The sequence below is a fragment of the Sciurus carolinensis genome, chromosome 1, assembly GCF_902686445.1.
Source record: "Sciurus carolinensis chromosome 1, mSciCar1.2, whole genome shotgun sequence".
NCBI lineage: Eukaryota > Metazoa > Chordata > Mammalia > Rodentia > Sciuridae > Sciurus > Sciurus carolinensis.
This window is the reverse complement of record NC_062213.1, coordinates 22,203,344-22,230,661: the sequence shown is the minus strand read 5'-3', so window position 1 is coordinate 22,230,661 and position 27,318 is coordinate 22,203,344. Positions and strand designations below refer to the sequence as shown.

Here is a 27,318-nt window from a genome sequence, read left to right as displayed (position 1 = left end):
TTGAAGATAATAACAAGTGCTGACGAGTATGCCGGGTACCTGGTATACTCTGACACTGCAGGTGGAAATGTAAAGTGGTGAAGCTACTCTGGATTTGGTTATGTTTGGAGTTACCATATGAGCCAGCAGTTCCATCCCTAGGATAGGCCCAAGAGAAACGAAAACAGGTGTTTACACCCAAACTGACACGTGAAGCAGAATTAGTTATAATAGTCAAAATTCAGAAACAATCTAAATGCCTACCAATGGATGGATAAACAAAATATGGGATAGCCATACAATGAAACTGAACAAAGTTAAATACTGACATATGCATACATCACGGGTACTTAAAAACAGTACCTGGGCTGAAAGCTAATCATAAGAGACCACATGCTAAATAACTCAATTTATGGGAAATGTTCAGAAGAGGGGAATAGAAGGTGATTAGTTCTTTCCAGGACCTGGTAGCTGAGGATACTGGGAGGAAACAAGGAATGACTGTTCATGGTATGGAACTTCTTCATAGGCTGATGGAAATGGTTGAAAATTGATGACAACAATAGTTATACAACTCTGGGAATATATTAAAAAATCACGGAATTGTATACTTTAAATGGATAAATTATGCTATGTGAATAGATCTCAGTAAAGATGATAAAAATAAGGCTTGCTGGAATTTGTGAGTTTGATTTAGTTATGTGATTTCTAATGATAGCTAAGTATATTCTTTACTGACTGTCATCCTACTCCGAATGATTTATATATTTTGCTTCTTTCTTTTTATCTCCCATTGGTTGGGTAGACTTATTGATCTCCGTTCGCAGATTAGGAAACTGGAACACAGGGAGATTAAGTAGTTTCCCTGACGTAACACAGCAGTGAGTATTGGGGCCTGGGATTTAAAATTCAGGTCTATCTGGTGCTAATATTCATGTGTTCTTCTCTCTCTTTTTTTTTAATTTATAAAAACTTTCAGTCTTTTAAATAGCTAATACACTCATTTATTTCAAAGTTGCTTGTCCTCTTCCTCTGCCTTCTACCCTGCAGTAGAAGGGTGCGGTTTCTGTTAACTTCCAGGGCAGTGTTCTGAATTTCCTTACACAAACAGAGCACATACAGATATTTCCGCATTATCATTTCCTCCTCTTTGGCAGAGGTAATATACTGTATATGTTGTTCTACACCCTGCCTTCTTCATTTCTCAGGGCATTCCCTAAATCCTTCCATATTGGTATTCTTCATTCTTGTGTTTCTAACTTTAGAGAACTCTGGTGCCTAAATGATCCGCCACAATTTAATTAGCTCTTCTCCTAAAGATGGCCGCTTAAGTTCTTTCCCAGATCCTGTATTTTGAAACTACCTCCAAAGGCAAGGATGGAACTCACAAGAAATTCAATCATTTTAAAAATAAAACCCTTTCCTCAAAAGTGGACTACTTTTGTTAAACATGCTAGTCAGTTAAAAAAAAAAAAAACTGTTAAATTCCAAAGCAATAGGTTGAATGTTATGTGTCTCCCAAATTCATATGTTGAAGTCCCAATTCCCCAATTCCCAAGGTCATAGTACCATGAGGTGGGCCTTTTCTAGGGGATTAGGTCATGAGGGTAGGGCCCTCGTGAATGGATTAGTGCCTATCTTAAAGTAGCTCCAGTGGGGCACTTCCTGCTTCTACCACGTGGGGACACAGTGAATGGGAGGTCTGTGTTCAAGCAGGCCCTCCCTAGACACTGAATCTGCCAGGGCCCTGATTCTGGACTTCCCAGCCTCCCAAAATAACAAAAATAAATTCTTCTTGTTTACAACCTCCTCGGTTTGTGGTATTTTATTGTAGCAGCCTGAATGAATCAGATAATCAACACCAACAAAAAATTAATTGCATTATGCCAGAGTTACAGCCCCACATGAGCCATGAAAATGTATTCCATTTCTATAAACAGGAGGGAGGCCCAGGGATTTCCAAAACAGCATTCTGAAATCTTTGTATCTCCGTAGCATATTGTTTCTGCTGATTAATATTGGTGGAAATGAAGAATAAAACATTCATACTGAATCACGGATCACCCGTACGGTGACTCTCCATATGATACATATGTTAAACCAATCAGGTTCCTTGAATGGAATGGAATTCCAATCCTTATTTTAGCAAAATGAGACTCTGAATATTTTAAGGCTTCCCAGCTGTCTTTAGAACATCTATTAGCTGTCTTAAAAACAACTTGTCAATCTTCTTTCCCTTTTTTCTCTTGTAAAGAAACTATCACTTTAATAAGGCAATGAATTTTCAAATGGATGCCTCTCATAAATGAGTTTGAGCATTTACTGGTAAAGGAAGAGCAATAAGAAAGGTAAGATGAGTGCAGACAGAATCTCTAGGCCTAGAGACCAGGGGGTCTCTCCTAAGGGGAATGGGAGGCTAGAACACCAATGTGTAGCTTTTCAAAGGGAAAAAAGTGACAACTGAATTGGAAAGACAGGACACAAACATACATTTAGCTTAACAGACTTGAGTACTAGCTCGGGGAAAATCTATGTTACACATCCAGGGCGATGAAGACTGTAGGAACGGATTTTGCAAGGCAAACACAGTGCAGGTGGACAGGAGAGAAGGACAGGTGTCGAGGCCACACTCCATGAGCTATGAGTGTGGGTCTCCTTCGTGCATCTTCCCAGAAGGGAAACGAAAGAACCGGGAAGCGCAGACACTAACTAGAACCTGGGCAGAAACACGCTGTGCTAGAAGCTTAAGAAAAAGTTGTGTGCTTCCTTTAAAACCATAATGTGGACTTGCAGTAGGAGACTTGGAAAACACAAGAATGTAAAAAGAACAATTAAAAATCACCCACAATGCTACCACCCAGAGAGAACTGTGATTAAAATATTGGCACACTGACTTGCAGTCTTTTCTTTATGTGCATATAAGAAAAAAAAATATATATATATTTACATACATGTATATATTTCTATTTGCAAAATTGGGCTCATATTATGTTATAAATAAATTTTATACACAGTCCCCCATATATTGAGTAATTTCCCATGTCATCTGTTCTCTCGGGATGTGATTTTAACGATGGCATTATATGTCCCTTATAAACTTAAGCAAAATCATTAGATTATTTCCATACTGCTGAAACTCTAGGTTGTTTCTAATTTTTCTTCCATCTTCTAAATAGCACTGTGATGGACTTTCTTGTCATAAATCTTTATTTACTTCCTAAAAGAAACTTCAAAGTGTATCAGTATGTCACATTCAAAATTAATTCCCCCGGTGTAGCAGTCAGTACCTATAACTTCACCCCTGGAAGCCTCTTGGGACCCAATTCAAAAAACAAGTATCAAATAAACAATGCTATTTCCATTTCCCTCGCAGTCTATATTTATCCTTCTGAAGGAAGCGTCTTTCAGGCAGTACATTATTTCCTCTAGGCAAATGGACTATTACTGGGTTAATCTAAATGCAATAACAAGAAACTTGGCTGACCCAGATTTCTCCAATAGAAGTGTGCATGCAATTACAACATTCTGCAGATAGAAAAATACTCAAGGCTCTCAAAAACACATATTTTATCAATCCTTTCATTTAAAATGATGCACAATTGGGCATTCAAAGAAAAAAAGGTTAAGAGTCAATGTTGGTTGATAGCAACCAAATCTTAAGTAGATACATATTTATACACAGTGTGACTTAAGGTTTTCTCCTACCTTCAGTTTTTTTCTCTGTCACTTCTACAGTTATAGGGATTTTAAATGCTCTAAAACATGTTGAGGTTATTAATGATTCCTATTAAGAATTATATGATCTTAATAGTCTAGTCATAAATTCTTTATAGTTTGTATTTTTAAATTATTCTATTTCCAAGAGACTAAAGTAGGGTTCTCACAATCTCTGGAGCATGTGTGTGTATAAGTTCATTTATATAGAGACATTCAACTAAAATATTTTTCTCCCACTGGCCAATGAAATACAAAGTAAAACAAAACACAGTAAAAACCCCACCTGTACCACTATTCACATTAAAAATGAAATCATTCAAATTCCAAGGTCCCCTCAGAATTGCTAGTCAGATGAAGATATCTAGGCCTTCACTGCACAGTTGTGCAGACTGCACACTGTACAACTCTTGAGGACACAACTGAACCTGGATCTGTGTGACTGGTCTCTGGAGTTGTGTAGTGTGCAATCTGTAGAGCTGCACGTGAACACCTTGAGGTCAGTTCTAATAATTCTGTTTGCTTATCCATTACTTAGTTATGCATCTTTTCCTCTAGAGAACTATGAAACATAAAAGTTTTGTGAGAAGGAACTGGTCTTTAAATCTATGTAGTTTTTTTTTTTCTTTTAATTTTAAATGAAGGAAATTCTGCAAAGAAACAATAACAAATTCTCCCTGGCTCCCCTCTGTCAGGATGAGACTTTCTGTCTTCCATCTCCCCTTCCAACTATCCACAGGAAGCAGTGGCATACCTTGTGTGAGTAACTGCAGGTTTCTGACTTCTTCTCGCACCTTCAGCTGGAGCACCTGTTGCAAGATGTGCTGCCGGAGGTTCTCCTGGGCGATCCCCATGCGCTCAAGCTTTTTGTCTGTGAGTCTCAGCAGCGCTCGTCCTGCAGGGTGTTAAGAAATAAAGGACAGAACTTAAAATCAGCCTACTACAGTGACGCAGCCACGTCAATGTTCATAGCAGCTCAATTCACGATAGCCAGATTGTGGAACCAACCTAGGTGCCCTTCAATTGACGAATGGATAAAGAAACTCTGGGACTGTATAGAGGGAAAAGAGGGGTGGGGGGAAGGAAAAAAATAACAGAATGAATCAAACAACATTACCCTATGTAAATGTATGATTACACAAATGGTATGCCTCTACTCCATGTACAAACAGAGAAACAACATGCATCCCATTTGTTTACGATAAAAATAAATTTTTAAAAAAAAGCAATTCTGGTATATATACACCATGGAATATTACTCAGCCATAAAGAAGAGAGAAATTAAGGCATTTTCAGGTAAATGGTTGGAGTTGGAGAACATCATGCTAAGTGAAATAAGCCAATCCCCCAAAACCAAAGGCCAAATGTTTTCTCTGATAAGTGGATGATGATGCATAATGGGATTGGGGGTGGAGGGATAAGAGAAGGATGGAGGAACTTTGGATGGTGTAGAGGGAAACGGGTGGAGGGGGTGGGGGAAGGAAAGATAGTGGACTGAGACAGACATCATTACCCTGTGTGCACGTGTGATTACACAAATGGTGTGAATCTACATCATGTACAACCATAGAAATGAAAAGTTGTACCCCATTTGTGCACAATGAATCAAAATGCAGTCTGTTAAAAAAAAAAAAAAAAAGAGAAAGAAATAAAGGACAGCAGATGAACAATTCACTGGACAAGACTTCATTCTGGGTCCTAGTTGACCTTACGTAGAAGTTTCCAACCAAACACAAGCTTCAGAACAGAGGGCCCTCCACCGTCCTTGTTGACGAGAACGGGTAATTGGGATGAAGAAAATCCGAATGTGTAAACGAGAACCCCAATTTGTATCTAATATATCCCAACTAACCTATATGCTGAGGCAGATAAACTAGAAAATGTTTAGCCTGGATATTTGGGTCACAGATGCAGGTTTCCATAGAGACAGAGCTTTTCATTGTGTCCAGTTCTCAGGGGGCCAGGAGCCCAAGTTTCCAACAGCCTAGACCAAGAACGGGATGCTCTCCCTGGCGACGTAGAAACCCAGAAACACTGGGCCCAGGACACAAGCTCGTCTCGAGAGGCGTGCATTAAAGTCCGTTTTTAATCTGCAGGCCTCCCACTCTGGCTGCTCCCCTGGCACAGGGCTGGGTCCATCTCTAGCTGCTGGGGGCTTGGCCTTGATCCAACCACCGGCGTGGGGTGAGGGTTCCAGCAGAGCCAAGGGCAGGAGGAGAAAGGACATCTCAACAGAGCAGAGCAAGACAGGGAGCTTGGGGTGGAGCCCTGGGTGTCCCCACCCTAGGCCCCAGGTGGCCTGCGGGGCCTCCTTGCAAGCTGTCTTGCACCCAAAAGTCCACATGCTTCTCCTGCACCATGATTTCTATTAAATCCTCAAGTTCTCCCCAACTGCGCTTGCCCTGAAATAAGCATTTCCATTTTGAAGGTTTATCATAAGAAATAAAGGGGATGATGGGTGTTAATTGCCCCTGGCACCACCCTCTACTCTCTCCTGACATCCTCAGGCATTACAACTGCAGATCTTTTCTCATTTCCGTGACTGAAGAAGGGACAGAGTCAACTACTATGATCCACGCTAAGTCTGTGGGTATATTATCATACATTCCAGAAACTAAATGGTCTACCACCATGAAAACAAAGCCCACCAACCAGATGGCGAGGTTAACGGGCATTTACATCAAAGGAACAGGAAAGCCCCCGTGGCCTATGAATGGAGAGAACCTGGGTGGCAGATTTGTGCAGCCTGCTCTTTAGTTCTTGTAAAATGCACCAGTCAGGATAAGTTAGCTTATGTGCTATGTAACAAACAACCCCAAAGCATCAGGGGCTACAACAAAGTTTACTCTCAGCTTACTGAGCATGTTGACTGTAAGACCTTGAACATGGCTATTCAGAGAACCAGAGGGAGAAGAGAAGGCACGAGAAGATCGCATTGGTGACACACTCAGCCCAGAGTCACCACCAGCCTGAATGAATCACATGAACCTTTCCGCTCACAGGGCTGCAGCTTGTACTCCAACATGTGCCCAGAAAGGAGGGGTGGTGCAGGGATATCGGTCAGGAATACTGATGGGAACTGTTTTAGTCAGCTTTTGCATCACTATGACCAACATACCCAACCAGAACAATTTAGAGGGGGGAAAGCTTATTTGAGGCTCATAGTCTCAGGGGTCTCAGGTCATAGACAGCTGACTCCATTGCTGTGGATCCAAGGTGAGACCGAACATCATGGGGGTAGGGTCCACTGGAGGACAGCTGCTCAGCTCACCACAGGGTCAAGAATCAGAGAGAGAGAAAGAGGGTGAAGGGGCCGCCCTGCCAGGGAAGAGGCACCCTTCCAGGACCGACCCAGTGAGCCTCCTTTTCCATCCGCCCCACCTGCCTACGGTTACCACCCAGTCAGTTCACTCACACTAGGATGGACTGATTAGGTTATGGTTCTTCCAGTCTAAGCATTTCTCCTCTGAATATTCCTGCATTAACAGCTCCTGGGGGACACCTCATATCTAAACCACAACAGGAAGCGATGGTAGAACTAGACCATTACAGATGTAGCTCTGGAGTAGTTCCTGCAAGGGAGTGAGCTCAGAAGTGTGTGTCCTGGTGGGGATGGTCTGAGGCTTCAGTCGAATCTGCACCTGACGGAGGATCCCCAGGTGGCTGTTCCTTAGGCTGGGCCACCTGGGGGATCGTGGTAGACACAAGAAAGCAAGCAAAGGTCAAGAGCAGACTCAAGTGGGTTCCACTGCCTTCCGGAGTGGGAGAAATAAGGGACCCTGACTTGTCCAGAGTCCAATCTCTATGGATTTGTCATTTTCCATAAGAAAGGGGGCTTTGCACACTTGATTAAGGTAAGGACCCTGAGGTGGGAGATACCAGCATCATCCAGGGCAGGGGCCACCCAGTCTACTCCCACAGCTCCTTATAAGTAGAAGAGGGGGACAGTGGATCCAGAAGAGGAGAAGATGTGTCCCTGTAAGCAGAAGACGGACAGAGCTGGCCATGAGCCGGGGAGCTCAGGCAGCCCCCAGAGGTTGGAAAAGACAAGAAAAAGGCCTCTCTCCTGTCCCCTCTGGGAGTGCAGCACTTCCAACACCTTGCTTTGAGCCCCAGGGGACCCATTTTGGACGTGTGACTTCACTACTGTAAGATAATAAATTTGTGTCACTTTAAGCCTCTAAGTTTGTGATAATTTGTTACAGCAGCAACTGGCCTTGTGACTGGAATTTACACGTTCTTAAGAAGTCAAACAGATGGCTTTAGATTTCCCTGCTTTCACAGTTTCTGGGTTGTGGCCATAATCAAAAGCAGCAGAGGACTGCCAAGGAAGGGATAGCCCGAGTCCCGGCACAAGGACTGGCCGGCCTTCTGCGTTCCACCCACGGTCAGACGCTGGTCCTCAAGTCTCATCGGGAAAACAATGAGCAGGACTTGGCTATCAATTACATGGATACTTGGCCTCCAAATAAGAGAGTTCTGGCTCTCCACTCACGCAGTGAACTTATAAATGCTGCAAGACACACTGACGGAATTCAGGTGATCTGAATCCCTCCCGACACCAAAAGGTAGACAAAGGTAGACCCTCTCGACTCTTTCTGTGACATTCTTCATCAAGAGCTGCTGGGGCACGGTCAGACCCAGGGCAGCATCATTCTGGAGAGGACGCTGATCCGTGATTAGACCACAGTGTTACTAAGTCCTATGAGGACTTTATTCCAGTGCACTGGGTTCAACTTTTCCTTGTATTTTGTTTTGGGGGGGCGAGGTACCAGGGATTGAACCCAGGGGCACTTGGCCACTGAGCCACATCCCCAGCCCTATTTTGTATTTTATTTTCACTAAGTTGCTTAGTGCCTTGCTTTTGCTGAGGCTGGCTTTGAACTCATGATCCTCCTGCCTCAGCCTCCTGAGTTGCTGGGATTACAGGCTTATGCCACTGTGCCTGGCAACTTCTTTTTGCTTGATGAGCCCTCTTGTCTCAGCCTTCCTACAAATATATCTGATTGCTGGAAGTATGGACACATGATACTAGCAGACAGTGATTAAGTGCATCAGGCTTGAATACGTGAATTACAAAACTATCAATTATAAAAGTCTGTGTTTTCTGACTATGTGATACAATCATACTTAATGAATGTTTTATACACTTGATATGTAGTGTTAAAATTGTTTTATCCAAATCCTGATGCTATAGATGTCACTTTATTTTTATTTGTTTTTATTTCCATTTTGTAAGAAAGGGAAATTAAGAAATTAAAGAATTTTTAAAGCATGAAAGGTTTCCCTAATTCTTCCCACTATTTGTTTATTTGTGCTTGATCTTCCTTGATGGAAAAATAAAAGGCTTAGACTTCAGGAAGAGAGATCAAGGTTAAAATGTTTAGCATTTCCTAACAAAACAACATCTAGAACAGACCCTGATCTGCACACCTAGGATCTTATGAGAAAATCTGATTCACTTCCTTAGATGGTTTCTTTCAAGCTGAAGGCTCTGGAAAATCCCTGCAATAATTAAATCACTTCCGGGAGCAAATGTCCCCCCCAGTTTTTATCTCACCCCTTCTGCTGACTACAAAATGAAAGAATGTCCAAATATGTGTGGTTCTGCTTTTAATGCAGGGAAGTGACAATTAGTCAATCACCAATTATATCCTTTTTTTTTTGCAATACATAATGTTAATTTTCATTGTTTATCAAAAAAATTCAGTATTTTGTTGAATGGACATTACTTGGGCGCTAATGATGTGGTGGGTATGATGCCGATGTCCTGGTAAAATGAAGAACTCAGAAGACAGGGTTAATCCTGAAGCCTTCAAGCTGACGAGGAAGGCAGCTAATGACAGGTCCGTGGATGTGTGTTGAATGCTACGAAAGGGCAAATATGGCAGCTGCACTATTTTGGGTGCTAGGAGGCTGTCACTGAGTGAAGGACATGGAGTCCAAGACTACAGAAAAAGTAAGAAAGCAGTTTTACAGCTTCCACAGTCCCAACACTCAACACAAGAATGTCTCAGCCACCTTGCTCTGCAGTCAACTGCTCACACGGAGGGGGGTCAAGGAGTGAAAATTAACCCAGTCTCAAGAAAGCAGTAGCAACTGAGTTTCCTGATTACACGTAATGGTTGGGTGGCCTAGACTTCTAGGCCCTTCACAGACCCACTGACTCATGGGGTTGGGAGAAGCGTGAAGTCCTCATAGCGACCTTACTCCTCTTCCTCCACTCTCTCCTTTGTCTAGTACTTACTGGGCACCATTACAAGGCTGGCATTATTTTGGACTCTGGGCATGTGTAGATACACAGTGCTTTCTGCATCTTCAGGGCTCACTGTCCATTATGAAGCCAGCAATGCATGAATGCATGAAGAGACTGAGGCCCAGACATTGATGTAAAGATGGAGATATGATGGTAGGTAGGTACGTAGAGCTGCTACCACTACCTACGAGGCAGGAGAGGGTACAGGAAAGACCCACTGCAGAGATGTGGGGCTGTCGCAGTTGGTGGTTAGGAAAGACCTCTCTGAAGAGGACGTGGTAGAACCAGAGAGAACAATGAGGGAACGGAAATGTCAATCAACCGGAGGAATGGTTAGCATCACCAAGGCAGAGCAGACAAGAAAAGAGAATGGTAAGCAAAGGGGGTCTGAAACCCTATGTACATGTATGATTACACGAATGGCATGAATCTGCATCGTGCACAGCCATAGAAACGAAAAGATGTATCCCATTTGTGTACAATGAATCAAAAATTAAAAAAAGAAGGCAGGAGCCAGACTACAGAGGGCTTCCTAGCCTACAGAGGACTTGGGATTTTATTCAGAAGGTGGATGGTTATGAGCAAGGGTAGCTTGGACATGATATTGGGCATTAAAGAATCCCTGTGGTCATCTGTAGAACAGATTGGAGGTTAGGGAGGGAGAAGCAGAAACATGAAGAAGAGTTAGCAAACTATCAACATGGTCTAAATGGGAAGTGATGGTGCCTTTAGACTGGGGTGGAAAGGAAGAAGTATAAGAAGGAGAACATTGGAGCTATTTTTGTGAATTTACAATGCCCAGAAGTAGGTGTGAAGGATAGGAAGGCTTCAGAGCTGACTCAGGTCTTTGCCCCGATCCACCAATGGCGAGGGACTCCATTTCTGAGCAGGAAACTGAGTCAGGGCTCTAGAGGGGATACGTTGGAGGGAGGAAATCATGGTCACGTTGCTGTTACCTTTTCTTCTGAGAGCACCTGGGATCTGCAGAAGTCATGAAAATGATAAAATTAAACAAAGGAGAACAATTAAAATATCTTCTTTTCTTCCCTTAGTGTTCTCATTCCTTCAACATGTTCCTCAAATCCCAGAGCTCTGAGTCACAGGAGTAAGGTGAGCCTAGGCAGAAAATGGCAGGAAATGTCATAGAGAAATACATGCTTCCTACAGCCCAGATCTGTACTGATTAGCCCCATTAAAGCCTTCCATGCTAAAAATACTCCCCAGGACCTCTTGTGGAGGCTTGGGCCAGGGAATATTCAGGGGGATGTTCATCCAGCAGAAACGTGGGTCTGGTACTGTGGCTGCAATCTTGGACAATTAGTTTTGCTGAAATCTGAAGCTTGAGGATTTATATAAAGGCACTGTTGTCCTCTAGAATGTCAGCTCCAGAAGAGTAGAGGATTGTTCATTTTCTATGCCAACTTGACTGGGCCATGAGGCATCGGATATTTATGCACTATTCTGGGTGTTTTTATGAGGGTATTTTCTGATGAGATTAAAATCTACATTGGTAGACTGGTTAAAGCAGATTACTCTCCAGAATAGACAGCACCGCTGCTCTTGGGACTCATATAGGGGCATCAGCTCTAGAGATTCTGGACTAGTCATCCTCCACAATCCACGAGCAAATCTCTTACAATTAACCTCTCTCCCTCTCTGGAAATATATGTACATATACACATAAACAATGTATGCATAAAGTATATCTCTTATTGGTTTTGCTTCTCTGGAGAACTGTACTATATATAGTAGAAAATGTTTCCTGTTAGGTTCCCTGTGCTGGCATACAGTAGTGCTCATAAATATTTATTGAACATATATACTTAGTTACTAAAATAATGTAAAGGTTGTGTTCCTTACCCACATATTGATGACCTCCAGATCATTAAATTACCATATCTTCTGATGTAAGAGACTAGATTGGAAACAGACTGACAGATAAAATAGCAACAAGAAGAAACTGAACATAGTAGAGGGAGGAGGCTACATCTGGTTGGTGACCATGGTAGCACATATTAAGTCCAAAGGAAACAGAGACCATGAGACTATCTGAGTGTTTGCCTTCCCACAGGCTTAAACAATGACGAGGGTTTGGTTCTGCTTTTGAATGGACACCCTGTGAGTCTGCAAGCCCCTTGCTTAGCTGATGGGCAGCAAGGATGGGTGAAAGATAATTGAATCATGGAACAGTTTATTAGTTGCCTCTGGTTTTCATAGCAAATAACTATAAACATGGGAGCTTAAAACAGAAATTTAGACCTCAAAGATCTGGACATTAAGAAGCTCAACATCATCTTCACTGGGCTGGCAGGGCCATGAATCCTCTGGAAGCTGTAGGGGAAAACTCATTCTTTGATCCTTGCAGCTACTGTTGGCCACCTGTATGCCTTTGCTAGTGGCCACATCACTCTACTTTCTGTCTCCACGCCACCTTCTCTTGTGCATAAAAACTCTGTCTCTTGCAATAGGTTCCACCTGCATAATCTAGGATAGTCTCCCATGTGGAGATTCTTAATTAAGTCACATCTGCAAAGACCCTTTGACTTACAAGGTAACATCACAGGTTCTGAGGATTAGGACGGTTGCTTTTGGGGTGTTTATTATTCAGTCTGCTGTAAGCTAAAAAGAGCCTTCGAGGCTTCTGAGAATGTTCCACATGGAGAAGTGAGGCCTGGGGAATGCAGCTTTAAAACCTCACAGAGGATGAGACAAAGTCAGGTCTAGGCTCCTGTTTCTGGCTTCAAGACCAGTTTGGTCTCTGGCCTACTGCAGATGTGCTCCAGTTTTGGCTCAGAGAATCATGGCAGACTCCCTATCATAGTTTTCCCAGATAAATGACTGCATGTCCTAAGGCACAGTTGGAAATGACAGGGTAGGCTGGAGGTGGCAGTGTGGATACAGCCCCTAGTCTACTGGGAAGCTTGGTGCCACTGCAAATAGTTGGGGAGGGGGTACCACTTTTCCTAGAAAATAAGCTGGATTAGATTACAAGGCTTCTTTTCTTCTAGAAGTTGGTACCACTGGACGGTTCCCCCAACGAATGGCCCTTTGTGTTCTGGTTTAGCTCCACACTGGCTCTCAGGTGAGGGCTGGTGTCATGCACCAAGCAGATCTCCCTGGTTCTACCTTAGCCCCAGCTCAGCCTCAGCAACAGAGCGACAGGCACTGAGAACACAAGAGTCCCATACCCCAGACCAGTGCTTCCAACCACACTGCTACTCCAAAATTGGGATTTTTGGTATCCAGAAAAATTCAGAAAGACAAAATCATGAAATCATGGGGTCACAAGCTAAAAGGTTTAGGTTAATACCCAGGAAAGCACAATTTGAGTCCTAAGTTCTTTATATCACAAATGCAGATGAAAATGACATTATTTCACAGAACTGTGAGGAGCAAATGGAATACATACACGTGATGTGCCCTTCATGACTTGGAACCTCCACAATGACGCAACTTGGGTGCTATAGTTCTTTGGCTGGCTTTCACTTCTTAACCTCCTCCTCCTGCTCTGCCTCCTCCTCCTCAGAATAATGATAGTAACAGCAAACATTTACTGAGCAGTTACTATGTGTTAAGCACAGTCCTAAAGAGCTTTACTGGATTATCTCATTTTTAACAACTCTGAAGGTACTCTATTATCTATGACTGATAAAGGGTTGTAAAGACAGGTAAAGGTCATATGCCCAAGAAGCTGCAGATATGGGATACAAATACAGGTGGAGATTATGCTTTACTACTTTTCTACCCTGCACCCTGGGTATTCCTTGCGTGGACCTTACGTACTCCCTGAGTTCACTTCTGCCAGTTCTTACACAGGGAGTCCCACTTAGGCAGGTGAGGCTGAGGCTCAGGGAAAGACCACCATCTCTGGGGACGTAGAGGCAGACTCGCTTATATAGCATCTCTATCACCTTGGTCTCCACTCAGTGAACAGAACACTCAGGAGTCTTGGACAGCAGTCACTGAACAGGTTGACCTGATCCTTTACTGCAGACTGTGTGTGTACCACAGACTGAACATGTCCCTCTAGTAGAAACTAGCAAGACAGAGATGAATAAGTTAATTTCCTAGCCAGAGACACAGCACTGGTTCTTTGTGAGTCACAGGAGGGGCAGTTAAAAATTTGGTGGGGGGGACTTTGAATAAAAGACAAAAGTCAAGATGTGCATGAGGGAGAAAGGCACTCAGGGCACAGGAAACAGGCAAAGACAGGCTAGAAGAACCAGAAAGGTGCAGTATGGGAACCCCATGCATGCATTGCTGGGCATGAAGCATGTGTCGGGAGTAGATGGTTCCAGGTCTCAGTGCCTCACAGAACAGCCTTTGGCCTCGGGCTTTCTCCGTTCTCCTCCTACCACAAGGGAGCCCATGTGAACCACAAACGATGTTCACAGTAGTAAACATCCCACTGCGGAACTAGTATCGGGAGCACCCCAGTTGCCTATGCTGCCTCCTTGCCCATTGTTGGCAAAGAACCTCTCTTTTGTCTTTTGGGAGCTACTCTTCCTCACTCTTCCTCTCTCGATGGGGCTTTGAATAAATAAGAAAACAAAACAACAGAACAACTTCATCAATGCACCTTGTATTTACTTTCTTGAGTATTACTTTTTTATAATGCACCTTGTAAATACTATTCTTGAGTATTTATTTTTGTCTTCTAATTCCCTCCTGCCTCCTCCCATAATGTAAGCCCCACAAGCGAGGGCTTCATTGCTATTTTCCAGTGCCCTGATGCAGGCATGAAATAAATATTTGTTAAATTAACACCGAGTATAGGACCCAGACAGAGTAAACTGAAGCTCTTTACTGGAATTGCTATGGATGCGAAGGGGAAAGTTCTCTTTCCTTCTTGGACTATGTCCCAAGGTACAGTACAATGCTACACTTGCTGTTAGTGGTCATCTTTGCTGCCATATAAAGAAAATTTGCTAGAGAATTAAGCCAATGCAGAGGGAGAGCTGAGAAAAAGTGGGGTGAGAGGAGGGAGAAAGACAATTTTTGGTTCCCTGAATACAGCCTGGCCTGAGGTCAGACACCTGGGTGTCTTGACTGAGTTGTGGAGGTCCTTTGTTTCACTTGCACCAGGAGAATCTTGAGCCACAGATCCTAGTTTTTGTGTAGTTTTCATTCAAGTCACTTAGCTGTCAATCCATCCCTATCTCAAGGAAGCCTGGTTGGTGTAAGTGAGTGAGAGTGATAAGAGTCTATAGTAATTTGTTTTCAAAAATTAATCGCTGGGAGTTGGGGCTGTAGCTAGTGGTAGAGCGCTTGCCTAGCACATGTGAGGCACTGGGTTCGATCCTCAGCACCACATAAAAATAAATAAATAAAATTAAGGCATTGTGTCCATTTATACCTAAAAAAATTTTAAAAATTAATGGCTGACAAATGCTGGTGTTTTAATTATTATACCTTAGACATTATTTGGACTGCACCTGCACTTTGTCTGCTGGATTCACCTGAAGCTCATCCTTATTTGGTTACCCTTGGTTCCGCTTGTCGGGTAACTCAGCTGTGTGACAGGTTCTGCTGTGCAGGACCCGCGAGACAAGGTGGACCCTAGTGGACTGGAAAGTGAAGTTTCTCTCCCAAAATTGGCAATTTTAACTCATTTTTGCTATGCAGAAACACAGCTAGAATACAGATGGAGTGCTGCCACTTATGTTTTTAAGAACTGAAAATCTAGAAGTTTATGAAACCTCCTTGTTTAAAATTCACCCATTTTTTCCCCCTATACTGTAGGAGTCAAACAAATGGTGGGTGTGGGTCATATTTGGCTCATAATCTACCAATTTCAGTGTCTGACTTTTTGCCTTCCTTCCCCCATGTCCCTCCTGCTTCCAAGGGAGGGAGTCTGTGCAGCCTTTACCTGAGGCTTTTAACAGCTTGTGAGCACAGAGGCCAAGCCCTGCCACTCCCCTTTGGATAGCTTACTTTAAATTAGCAGCCAGTTGCCAGTAAGGGTAGTTATGCACTAGTTTGAACTAGGCCTTGGTTTTTTATAACCTAGAGATACACTATAAATCTGTCTTCCTAAACCCCCAGTCTGATGTCCAATGTCTGTGATTTCCTAAAGGTGACCAGAAATCACCCAATCCCAGAGCTTCAGGGACTCAAAGGTCGGCCAACCTATTGCCTCATTTCCTGGCAAGAATTTGAGAAAAACCTTCCAAGACCAATAAGTCTCCTCTCACTTCTAGCTGAGAGCACAGTCCATTGCCAAGCCTGGTCACTTGCTTAGTTACAGTTATAATCATCAGCAGCTAAATGAAGGCCCTTCTCTGGGCCAAGGAAGAGAAGGGTTAATGGAAATTTGCACTGTGGTTACTGTAAGTAATTTACCATACTGATGGGAACTGTATATTGATTTTTTTCCCCCCCAGTCTTGGGTAAAAAGACTGTTTTAGACAATCTACTTCTTTGGTTGACTATATTCAGGTGCTGATGATATTAATAGGAGGAAACTGGAATAACATTAATTCCCTTCTGAAATATAAATTCAGAAAGAAATTATATTATGGTGCTTTTCAAACAGAGTTGCGTTATTTTTAGTGCTCCAAAAAGGAAAAAAAAAAAAAAAACAAAAAATAAAAAAAAAGCTCCGCAACAGTCAATTAAAGGTTAAATATTTTTATGTTGTTTGTAGTATAGTTAACAAATTCCCTCTAAAAATTAATTTTAAAAAGCCCTGAAATATGTTTGAGGATTCTGGGAAGAATTCATGAGAGGACTCAGTAGTTACTGCTCTTGTAACTCAGAGCTGATTTTTCAAGCAAAGGATTCTAGTACCAACCTCATGGAGACTAGAGCTGGAGATTTATGATATCATAAACAACCTTCAAGGCCTTTTCTGGTTTTGATGTGTAGACTAAATCTCTTGGTATTGTTGCTTGTATTTGCCAGCATTTGTATGCATTGTTTTGGGATTCTTTGTCACTAGATGAGTAGTGTCACTAGTTGTGCTATGCACTGTGCATTTGGCATCTTTTAAAATTAATTAGCAAGAAGCATGAGAGACGTCTATTGACAAGCTGCCTCCTCCTCCTCCTCAATATTCTGCTCAAGGCCATAACAGCCAACACACATAGCATTTGTATATGGAGAAGAGGCACCGGGCATGGTGGTCCTACACATGAATTAGACAGAGACAGTACCCCCCAGACAAAGTGACGTTAACAAACCAGCTTTAAATCAACTTTGACTTTCACTCCCTAATAAATACTGAGGGATTTGTTTCCCTTAGACTTTTGCATATTTATTACTATCAGGAATTAACAAGTGAATATCACCCCAATTTCAGAGACATTCAGTACAAGACATGGAAAGTGTTATTGCTTTTATATAAGATGAGCAAGCAATAAATAACTTAAAAAATTATGGGATAAAACCCTGTATCAATGACCAAGATGATGATGAGATTGATTAGGAAAATTTTCATAAAAATAAAAAGGTCTCAGGGGATGGAGTTAAAAAGCCAGGGATAGTCCAGAGCTGGATCACTGATCATTAGCTACATGGTCAATGTTGAGATACTTCAGGCTTCTGTTTCTTCACTAGTAAAATGGGGATGATATGACACCCTCTGTCCCGGAAGAAGCAGAATGAAATGTATTGTCTCCATTTTTAGGAAACATCATGGGGAGCTGTGGGACTCACTGCAGAACCATAATGGGGAACCTGAATGGACGGTGACCCGATGGCAATACTGGGAAGCTTTTTTCAGGAGGGAAGGGTGACAAGAAAAAGAAAATCCTATTTACACAGGAAATTTCAAAGTCATAATTGTGATATGCAAGTAGAGTTGAACTTTCCTGCTTGACTTTATCTAGAACAGAGTTTCTCAGTGTTATTATTTTTTTCTTTTTATTTTTTATGGGTTCTTTTCAGTTATAGATGACAGTAGAGTCCATTTTAATATAATTACATAAGCATGGAGTGTATCTTATTATAATTAGGATGCCATTCTTGTGGATGTCACTGATGGTGGGATTCAGTGTGGTGTCCTCATATAAGTGCACAGGAAAGTTATGTCAGTTCATTTTACTGTCTTTCCTTTTCCTATCCCCCACCCTTTCCTTAATTCCCTTTTGTCTAATCCACTGAACTCTATTCTTTCCCCACTCTCTGACATGGTGCATTGTGGGTTAGCTTCCACATACCAAAGAAAACACTGGACCTTTGGTTTTTTGGGATTTGATTACTTCACTTAGCATGATAGTCTCCAGATCTATCCATTAACTGGCAAATGTCATAAAATCATTCTCTTTGATGGCTAATACTCCATTGTGTATATACACCACAATTTCTTTATCCATTCATCTGCTGATGGGCACCTAGATTGGTTAGGTAGTTTAGCAATTGTGAATTATGCTGCTATAAACATTGATGTGGCAGCTTCACTGTAGTATGCTGATTTTAAATTCTTTGGATATATATACGGAGGAGTGGGATAACTGAGTCAAAGTGGGATTCCATTCCTAGTGCTTTAAGGAATCTCCATACTGCTTTCCAGAGTGGTTGCATCAATTTGCAGTTCCACCAGCAATATAATTGGGGCTGGGTAATTTTTTGTTGTGGGTTCTTCCCTTTGCATTGTAGAACATTTTGCATCATCTCTGGCCTCTTGTCTGACAGCTTCTCCCAAGTTGTGCCAATAAAAACGTCTTTAGATTTTTGGTGAATGTCTGATGGAGGGTAAAGTTGTCCTGATTGAGAACCATTAATCTAGATGTTCGATTTTAAGCAAGTGATTCTAAAAATGCTAATCCAAGAGGCTGACTAATCTTCAGAATTTGAAGTGTGTGGGACTCAGGTACATGGAAAGGTAAATGAATATCAAACTCACTTTGTGAAAAAGCATCTGCTAATCTACTATGTGTCACATCCTTTCTGATCCATTATCCCAATTTAACGCATGATATGGCCCTGCAACAAATTCTACAATTGCATTTTAAAGATGAAGACCATGATGTTCATGGAGATAAAGAGGCACACAAGTGACAGAACAGGGATCCCAACTCAGCTCTACATGTAAAAACTTAAAAGCTTTTGATTTTAAAACATCTCAAAGCACATAACCATGTCACTTGAAGTGAGATTAAACTTAAGGGGCCTTGTGAATAAATGTGTAATGAAAGGTGACTAAGTTTAATTATTGCTAGAAGAATGAATGAATTAACATTGAACTTTGGCATTTCTAGCCAAATCAAAGTCAGAAGAGAAAATCACACCTAAGGATTTCACCTTTTCCTTCAACTTCCTTTTTTATTTCAACTTACTTTGGGAACATATTTATTGCCATTTATGATTCATTATAGTGAGAGGTTATTATTGATTATAGCATTATAATCAACATATCATTATGGTATAGTCAATACATTATTATACTCACAGTGAACAAAGGGTCACTTAGAACAGTGATTTGAAATTCTTTCAGGTAAGAGAGCCTTGAAATTGGCATTTTGTCCTAGAAAAAGGACCTTGTTATAGTTGGAGAAACCCACGTAGGCCATGTTTTCTTTTAATTTTATGTTAAAGTGTGCATTTTTAATTTTTGCTTTTAATTACATATTTTAATTGTATTTTTGTTCTGTTTTTTGGTAGGAGAACTAACTTGCAGTAGAAGGTCTTCCTCTGAAGCTTGTGGCCTCAATATGCTGACTCTGGGAGCCTGAGCAGCTCTCTGAATACTCCAGAGTTAGTTTCCTCATCTGTAAAATGGGAATGATTTCAATCATTTTGCTTTTTATGTGAAAGTTAAATTAGGAAGTATATTTGGAAGTGCTAGCATAGCACCTAACACAATATATTTATTTCAAATTAAGCATTATGTAAATAGGTGTCATTTTTATACTTACTATATTATAATTGTGAATTTGTTCACATGCCCATCTTCCCTTCTCAACCCTGGGCTCTTTAGGAAGATATGTGGGTTGCATTCAATTTAGTAGCTGCAGTGCTCAGCAGTTTTGCCAAAGAAATGAATGGATTTGTGCGGAAAAAAAAAAAAAAAGAGAGAGGAAATAGCCTTATTGTATAGGTAAGAAAATAGACCCAGAGAAGTGAAGGGACTTGTCTAAAGTCACATGATTAGTAACCAGCAAAGCAGAGACTAGAACCCCACTGCTGCTATTAGGAAGGCTAGTCCTATTCAGTTCAGCATTCATTTAATAAATAATTATTGACCTGACCCACTATGAGCCAGGAACTAGCAAGGTGATAGGTATATGCAATAAATGCAATCCACATAGTCTGTATGTAAGAGTTTGCAGTTTCATACAAACTGCAATTAAAACAAATAGGAAATTTCAATAATTATGCACACCTTTAATCCTAGTTACTTGGACCTAGGCAGGAAGACCACAAGTTCAATGCCAGCCTGGGCAACTTAATGAGACTCTGTCTCAAAATAAAAAAGATAAAAAAAGGGGGAAGAGGCTGGGGAATAGCTCAGTGGCAGTACCTGCTCCTGTATGTTTGCTTGGCAGGTTCCAAGCCTTGAGTGAAGTCCTCAATACCCCAGGGGGGGGGCATTCAATAAGGAAAAGTGCACAAGGCTTTTCATGAAAATATGGAAAACCCAAGTTAGATGAGGTATGGGGGAGTAGATATAAAGAAGTAAAATAGCAATTTGATTGCACAAGGCTGCAATCTGAAGGATGAGAGAGACAGGAGAGGAGGAGGTTGAAAGAAGTTTTAAAGCAAAAGAAAAAAATAAATGCAAATATTTTTGTACACTAGGGCTTCAAGTGAAGGCAAGAAAGTCAGTGATGTCTTGAGATGAGGATTGAGAGGCAGACCATTCAAGGTCTTAAATGCACATCAAGGATCGTGCTATTTCCAGTGAGTGCAATGGGAAGTCAGTTGGGAATCACCCCTCTGCTCCAGTACTGGGTACTGAACCCAGGACTTCATGCATGTTAGGCAAGCACTCTGCCACTGAGCTACATCCTCAGTTTGTCAACAGTTTTATAAGGAAGTGACATGATACAATTAATATTGCTTATTGCTGGTTTCCTATAAAAAGTAATCTCAGTTGAGGGCCTAGGTGAAGTTTGGAAATAGATAAACTAGTTAGAAAATTGGAGCTTGTGTTGAGCTCATAAATCATGCTGCTGCTACTGGAGACGTGGTGCCAGGAAGAGAAACAGAAATTTTGCATGTAGGATCAAAAAGAGTTGATGAGAGATTTAGATATTTGACACAATACAGAAAGGGCTGTCAAGGGTAAGCCCTGTGTTCCTGGCGTGGCCATAAAATAAATGAAAGTTCAGCTGCTGTCATGGGAAACACAGAGGGAGCAAGTGAGAGGGGAAAGAGCAATACTTTTGATCTGGATGTATAATAAATCCAAACTGCCCACGTCTATGCGATAGTCAATGGAAAGGCAAAGTGGGTGTGTAGGTGAGCATACTGGAGCTCTAAAAGGGCAGCTCTGGGGCTTTAGCCACCATCAGGGAGTTGACAGATAAATGCAGGGGCAAGGAGAAAGTGGGTGTGAGTACAGAAGCAATCTCAGATCAGCCCCCTGAGGAACTCTACTACTGAGTGGAAGGTCAGTGAGACAGTGGCACCAGGATACTCCTGGGGAATGGAGACATGGAAGAAAATCTGGGTGGAACTGGTTGTCAGGAGTGAGATTCAAGAGCAGTCACCATCTACTGAATGGTTAAGAATCTAGCAAGGTGAGTCATGAGAACATACCTTGCAAGTAAGACCCTCAGTGCATAGGAACCCTGGGTCTGCAGGCTGCATGAGGAGTGGAGTACTACTTGTCTAGGTCACTCAGTGACGGGTTTTCTCCTAGGTGACATTTTCTTTTGTTTGACCCAAGAGAGAGAAGTAAAGGAGTTGCATGGAAATGAACCCATAAACCTTTGACACCATCATTATTATTATAATAAAATATCATCATAAACAATGACGTATTGGGCTGTTATGATGGGTTGGGTGTAAACTGTTAGCAATTTCTCATTCTTTAATGTATGAACTCTCTAAATAGGCTCAGCTATTATCCCCATTTTTAAAATATGGGGTTTGAGAATTCAAAAAATAGGACTATGATCACATAGATAGCAAGGGAAGGTAGAATTTCAAATGACTATTTTCTAATCTCATAGCTCACCTTCTCCACCCTCTCTGCTGTCTGGACTTTGCACACACACAGAGATTCTTTGAAGAGAATCTTTCCATGTCCTTTTATTGTTAGCCCTCGATTGGCAATTCCAGAAAGTGAGAACTTTACTTGGCAAAGTTAGCTTAGTGGTATTGGATGAGAAAGGCTGTGGAGAGAGGAATGGATTCAAAAGGAAATGAAAAAATGTGTGATAGAACTGTTCATTAACTTGATCCTTAGGATGTTTTCACAGGGGTGTTCACGGTCAAACTCATCAGACAGTACATTTAAATATACACAGATCATTGTGCATCAGTTATACCTCAAAAAAACTGTAAAATAAAGAAAAAGTGAATAAATGGTTGGTGAAAGTGTGGGAGAGACAGAAGGAGGAAGACCAAAGAAAAGTAGAAATCAGAAAACTTAGGCCAAATCAAACTATAATTCCCCATGATAATTGTCTCCACTGATTGGTATGGACTTCCTGCTGGGCCGTGTAGAGCTTCCTTATGGGCTCCTTCCAGTGGGGCATGCTAACAGCTGTCAGACCTTCTGTGAACTTCTGAGAGCCACCTTGTCCAAGGTCATGCCCCCTTCCTGAGAGCAGCCTGCAGCCAATGACTGGTGGGTGGGGGTGCGAGGGGGAGAAGGATTGAAGATCCAGCTCCTCCATGCATCCTGCTCCCAACCCACTCAACTCTGAAGGGCAGGTCTAGCTCCAGTGTTCCCCATGGGGTTGGCCGAGGTCTTGTCATGGCTGAATCATGCCTGACTTCTTCCTCTGCCCATTCCTGCTTTTTTCATCTCTCTCATTGGTGAGAGACACCACGGAATAAACCTGTGACAAGCGGATTACCTTCTCTGGATCTGCTTCTTGGGGAACCAATACTGGGACAGGGTTTCAGGGGGTAAAGAGGTACAGATTATCTCTGGCACAAACGTTATGTGTTGCCATGGTGATCTGATAACAGCCCAGGTGGCTTCACTGCACCCTCCAGCACGTTTCTAGGTCACCTATCTCTTACAGTAGGGGTGTGTGCAGGGAATTAAAATGGATTTTAGTAGTGGCCTGTGCAGTACATAATTAGTAAGATAAATCTGTCAAAAATTATGTGTGTACATCTTCTATTGATTTCCTAAGTATGCCTCATTTTCCATAAAATGCTATGAGCACTATATAATCACAGTGCACAGTGTACCTGAGCACTATAATACATATGCATACATGTGCATGACTTCTCACACAGTTCTGCATAATCTACTTTGCTAAAGGCTTCTATCACAGGCGCTGTGATAAGTGTTTGACATGAATGATCTCATCAGGTTCTCACAGGTGCGTACAATTACTTTCATTTTTTTCACATGCAAAAACTAAGGCCCAGAGGTTAAGCATCCCGACAATGACTCCCCAGCCAACACTGTGAATCAAATCTAGGACCACCAGACTTCAAGCCCTATACCTTTAAATTGTTATGCCACAATGAATATTGTTTTGAGTAAATTTCTTATGAGATAGAGTAACAAAAACAGAGAAAACCTCATTGACTCCTCATTTTGTAAATGTAGGTTTTGTATAATGGATTTCTTTCATTTGGACATACCTGGATACATAAATAAGTAAAAGTCATAAACAACAAAGCCACAGGGAAATGTGGTATTGTCCTCTATCCTTGCAGAAACTAGGACTTCTCAGCAATTGAAGTGAGCCTGCTTTTACAACTGAAATACTTTCCTTTGTATGCAGAGTAATGGAGCATAGCAGAATACATGCCTTCAGCTACAAAAATCTGTAAATCAACACACACTCCACCATGTGTGGCTGTGAGAACATATACCCTCACAAGCCAGGACACAGCCTCTGTCAAAGGAAGAGCTGGTTCCTATGAATACTGATCAGCCACTAAAAACAGAACTGAGATTGAGAAAACATCTTATCACCGATAAATGTATTGCTATCCTAACACCAACAGCTTGAATTCAATGAAAACTATATTGGTTAAATTAAGTCTTCTACATAAAGATGTCAAGTGTTACAACTTCACCATTACAGTGAAGAATAGCTGTGAAATGTGCCTAAACTGAAGAATGAGATGACAACATCCTAAAATGACTTTACAGAACCGTTAGGTCTGAAATCATATATCTCTAATGGAACATCAAGTTTCTTTTGGTATGGGCTGGAATTTTCAGTGCCATGCCATCCCAATTTGAGACATCTGGGCAATTTTTGTATGTTTTGATACTAACAAAAAGAAAGTAAATGTGTGTAGTGAACATTCCTAGAGTTTTCCCTTATTTACAGAGTGCTATGAAAACAGGACACAGCTGAAAATTTAAATTTATAACATTTATTTCAGATTTTCTTCAATAGTATAGCAACAGTCCTTCTGGTTTCCTTTTGCCTCCGATACTATGTATTCCTGGATTGGATTGTTATAGTTACAGGTTTTTTAAAAATATAAACATTAAAAACTCACAGGGGTGGGTGAGTTGGATCTGTGAGAATTCACCTTTCAATGAGCTTAGTCATTAGGTTCATTGTGAAGCTCTCTCTCCCTCTCTCCCTCTCTCTCTCTCTCTCTCTCTCTCTCTCTCTCTCTCACACACACACACACACACACACACACACACACAGACACACACCCCTTGGAAGATGTTGAGATTGCTTAAATATCTACATATCTACTATATGTGTTTCTCCATTTAACCTTGAGGTATGATTTTCAGAATGTCTTCCCATCATTTACAAAGGTGAACCAATCCAACTTTTAAGATGAAAGTGAGCCTTTCTTGAGCATGATTTACCTTCCTTTGTTTCCTCCTGATAAATTATATTTTCAGCTCAATATTCTGCTTTATAAAGCTCTATTTACTTGTCTTTCCGTAAGAAAGAGGCACATGTTTTCAAGATTAGATTCTAAATAATCCCCTGCTTTTAATTATGAAAACCTATGCCATTCAGGGAAGTTAGAGGAGAAGAAAATGATAGGCTGTGAAAAGAAATAATTCAGTATTACAAAATATTTCAGTATTATAAAATTATTGAAATTAGAGAGAGAAAGGCGTATTTGGTCATCTATCAAAGAAAGTATAAGCAATTGACACCTAGGTTTAATATGCTAGAGAAGTTGGGTCACCCGAGGTACCTTCAATCTTCTGATAATGTGGAGAAAATGAAAAAGAACATTTAAGGAGGGAGCCCTTAATCAAAGGCAAGTCCTCGAAGATCGAAATATCAGAGAGAAATATGTAAGATTCAGAAGTGAGGCAAATGGAGGAAGAAGGCTAAAACATCAAGAGACAAAAATTCACTTGAAAGTTTTCTAGATACAGATGTAAGTCATGTCTCTTGCCCACACTGATCAAGTATCCAGGGATGGGGCTTTTTAGGGAACGGTTACCGCTGGAGGGGTCAAAGGCTCAGGGATGTTATTGTGTTTGTCAAGCCCCAGCCTTTCATCTATGGAATGTCACTTAACCCTTAGAAATCTCTGGGTCTGTGCTTCTTCTAGCAAAGGGCAATTGTAGCAGAAAGCATTCTTCTGAGTGTGTGTGTTGGGAAAGGGGCTAGGGAGGAGGTATCGGGTCAGGGTTTCTGCACTGATACAGTGAAATTGTGAAAGAGCGGATGCTGAGATTAACAAGATAATTGCAGTAAAGTTACCCAGAAACCTGGAGCATCTACAGATTTCACCATACCACCTTTGATCACTCGAATCTTGGGAAAGGCACAGTCTTTTTGACCTTTTATTGCTTTTCTTCAATAAAAAAAAACAAAAAAAACAAAAAAAACAAGACACTAGTAACTAGCTGCTACAAGCCACTAAGAACCAAGGAACCTGCTGGAATACAGAGTGAAACTGGGTAAAAATGTGCTGGTGAGCAATCTCGAAAACATATCAACTTCCTTGTCAAGAGTCCACCCACACGCCCTGCACTGCGGATTGGATACTAGGCTTCTCTTGTGATTTATCGAATCTCTCCACGCACTGAGGCCAGCAATTGTCTGTGTAGAGAAGCTACATCTTCATGCCAGCCCTCCAACTCCCTAATGCAACTCTGAGAATAAGGGTATTTGCTAATTTTAACCAGGTCACTGTTGCAACTGAGCTAAAGAAAACAAAAGAGAAAGGGCTAAAATGTGCCCTAACTTCTTGAGCAAATTGGGCTGTAATTCTCAGTGAAAATAGGGAACAAAATTGGTCACACCTCCATAAATGTTATGTATTGTATAGTCTTTGTGTATGTGTGACGTTCCCACCCTCCTCCTTGGGAGACGGTATAGCAGAAGAGTTGTTAGGGAGTAAGATTCCCTGGGATTAAATTCTAGATGTTTCATTTCATTACTTTGGTAGATTTGAGCAATATGTTAAGTTCCTTTATTTTATTTTCTACATCTGTTAACAAATGAAAATGAAAGAAATATAATGGCATTTAACAGCATTGTCAAGAGGATGAGGGCTAACTGAAATGTTCTGTTCATACCTAGTGCCTGTCACACAGGATGACCCTAGTAAGAGCTGCCATTAGAGTAGAAATGACAGCAATAAACTAGTTTCTTAAAATAAATTGTGACTACTCAGAGAAAACGAAATTAATGGTGAATTTTAAGGATTGAGACATAGTAAGTCTGTCTTGATGTAACACAATGAAGAACATTAGTAAGTAAATGAGGAGGGAAGCTGGGGGGGGCAGGGGAGAGAAAGGACAGGGGTATCCTCTGACAAAGGAGAGCCATTAGCTTGAATCCACAAGGCCTCTGGTTCTTTGTGACAAAAATGTTTCCATACAGTTGGAATATGGACAGTATATTGCCTTTGTCTTTGGTCTTGAGCAACATGTCTTGGTATGGTATTCTGCTCCTTTTTTTTTTTTGACTGATTTTTGGTATCTGTCCTGCATGAGAGACTCTGGGTTTCTTGGATCTATGGTCTGGTGTCTGTAACAATTCTGTAAAATTCATGGCTTCCTGAAAAAAATTAAAATAGATGCATTCTTTTTTCCATCTGGAATTCCAAATGCCCATATGTTAGACCATTTGATATGAAGTGCAGCTGTAATTTTCTCAAGCAGTCCTGATTTCAGGGTGCCTCAATCCTTAGCTTGAAAATATAGTCACCATACATTTAACCCAATTTTATTAGCTTCCATTTGAGGTTTCTGCTACTCAAACATTTAAGTGGTGGTATACATACAAACTTCAAGTCCTTAAGTGTTAACAAAGGAGTCATGCTGTATTCATGGACTGGAATTT

At 41.3% G+C, this 27,318-nt stretch overlaps 1 protein-coding gene across 2 annotated transcripts in view; it reads right to left on the bottom strand.

Annotated features, from left to right (window-relative positions):
- The window catches only part of Samd12 (sterile alpha motif domain containing 12), a 400,984-nt gene that overhangs the window by 170,766 nt on the left and 202,900 nt on the right, over positions 1 to 27,318 (bottom strand). For both annotated transcript variants that reach the window (XM_047555647.1, XM_047555652.1), the window contains exon 4: positions 4,448 to 4,588. In XM_047555647.1, the coding sequence (XP_047411603.1) occupies positions 4,448 to 4,588 (141 nt within the window). The remainder of the gene's footprint in view (positions 1 to 4,447; positions 4,589 to 27,318) is intronic.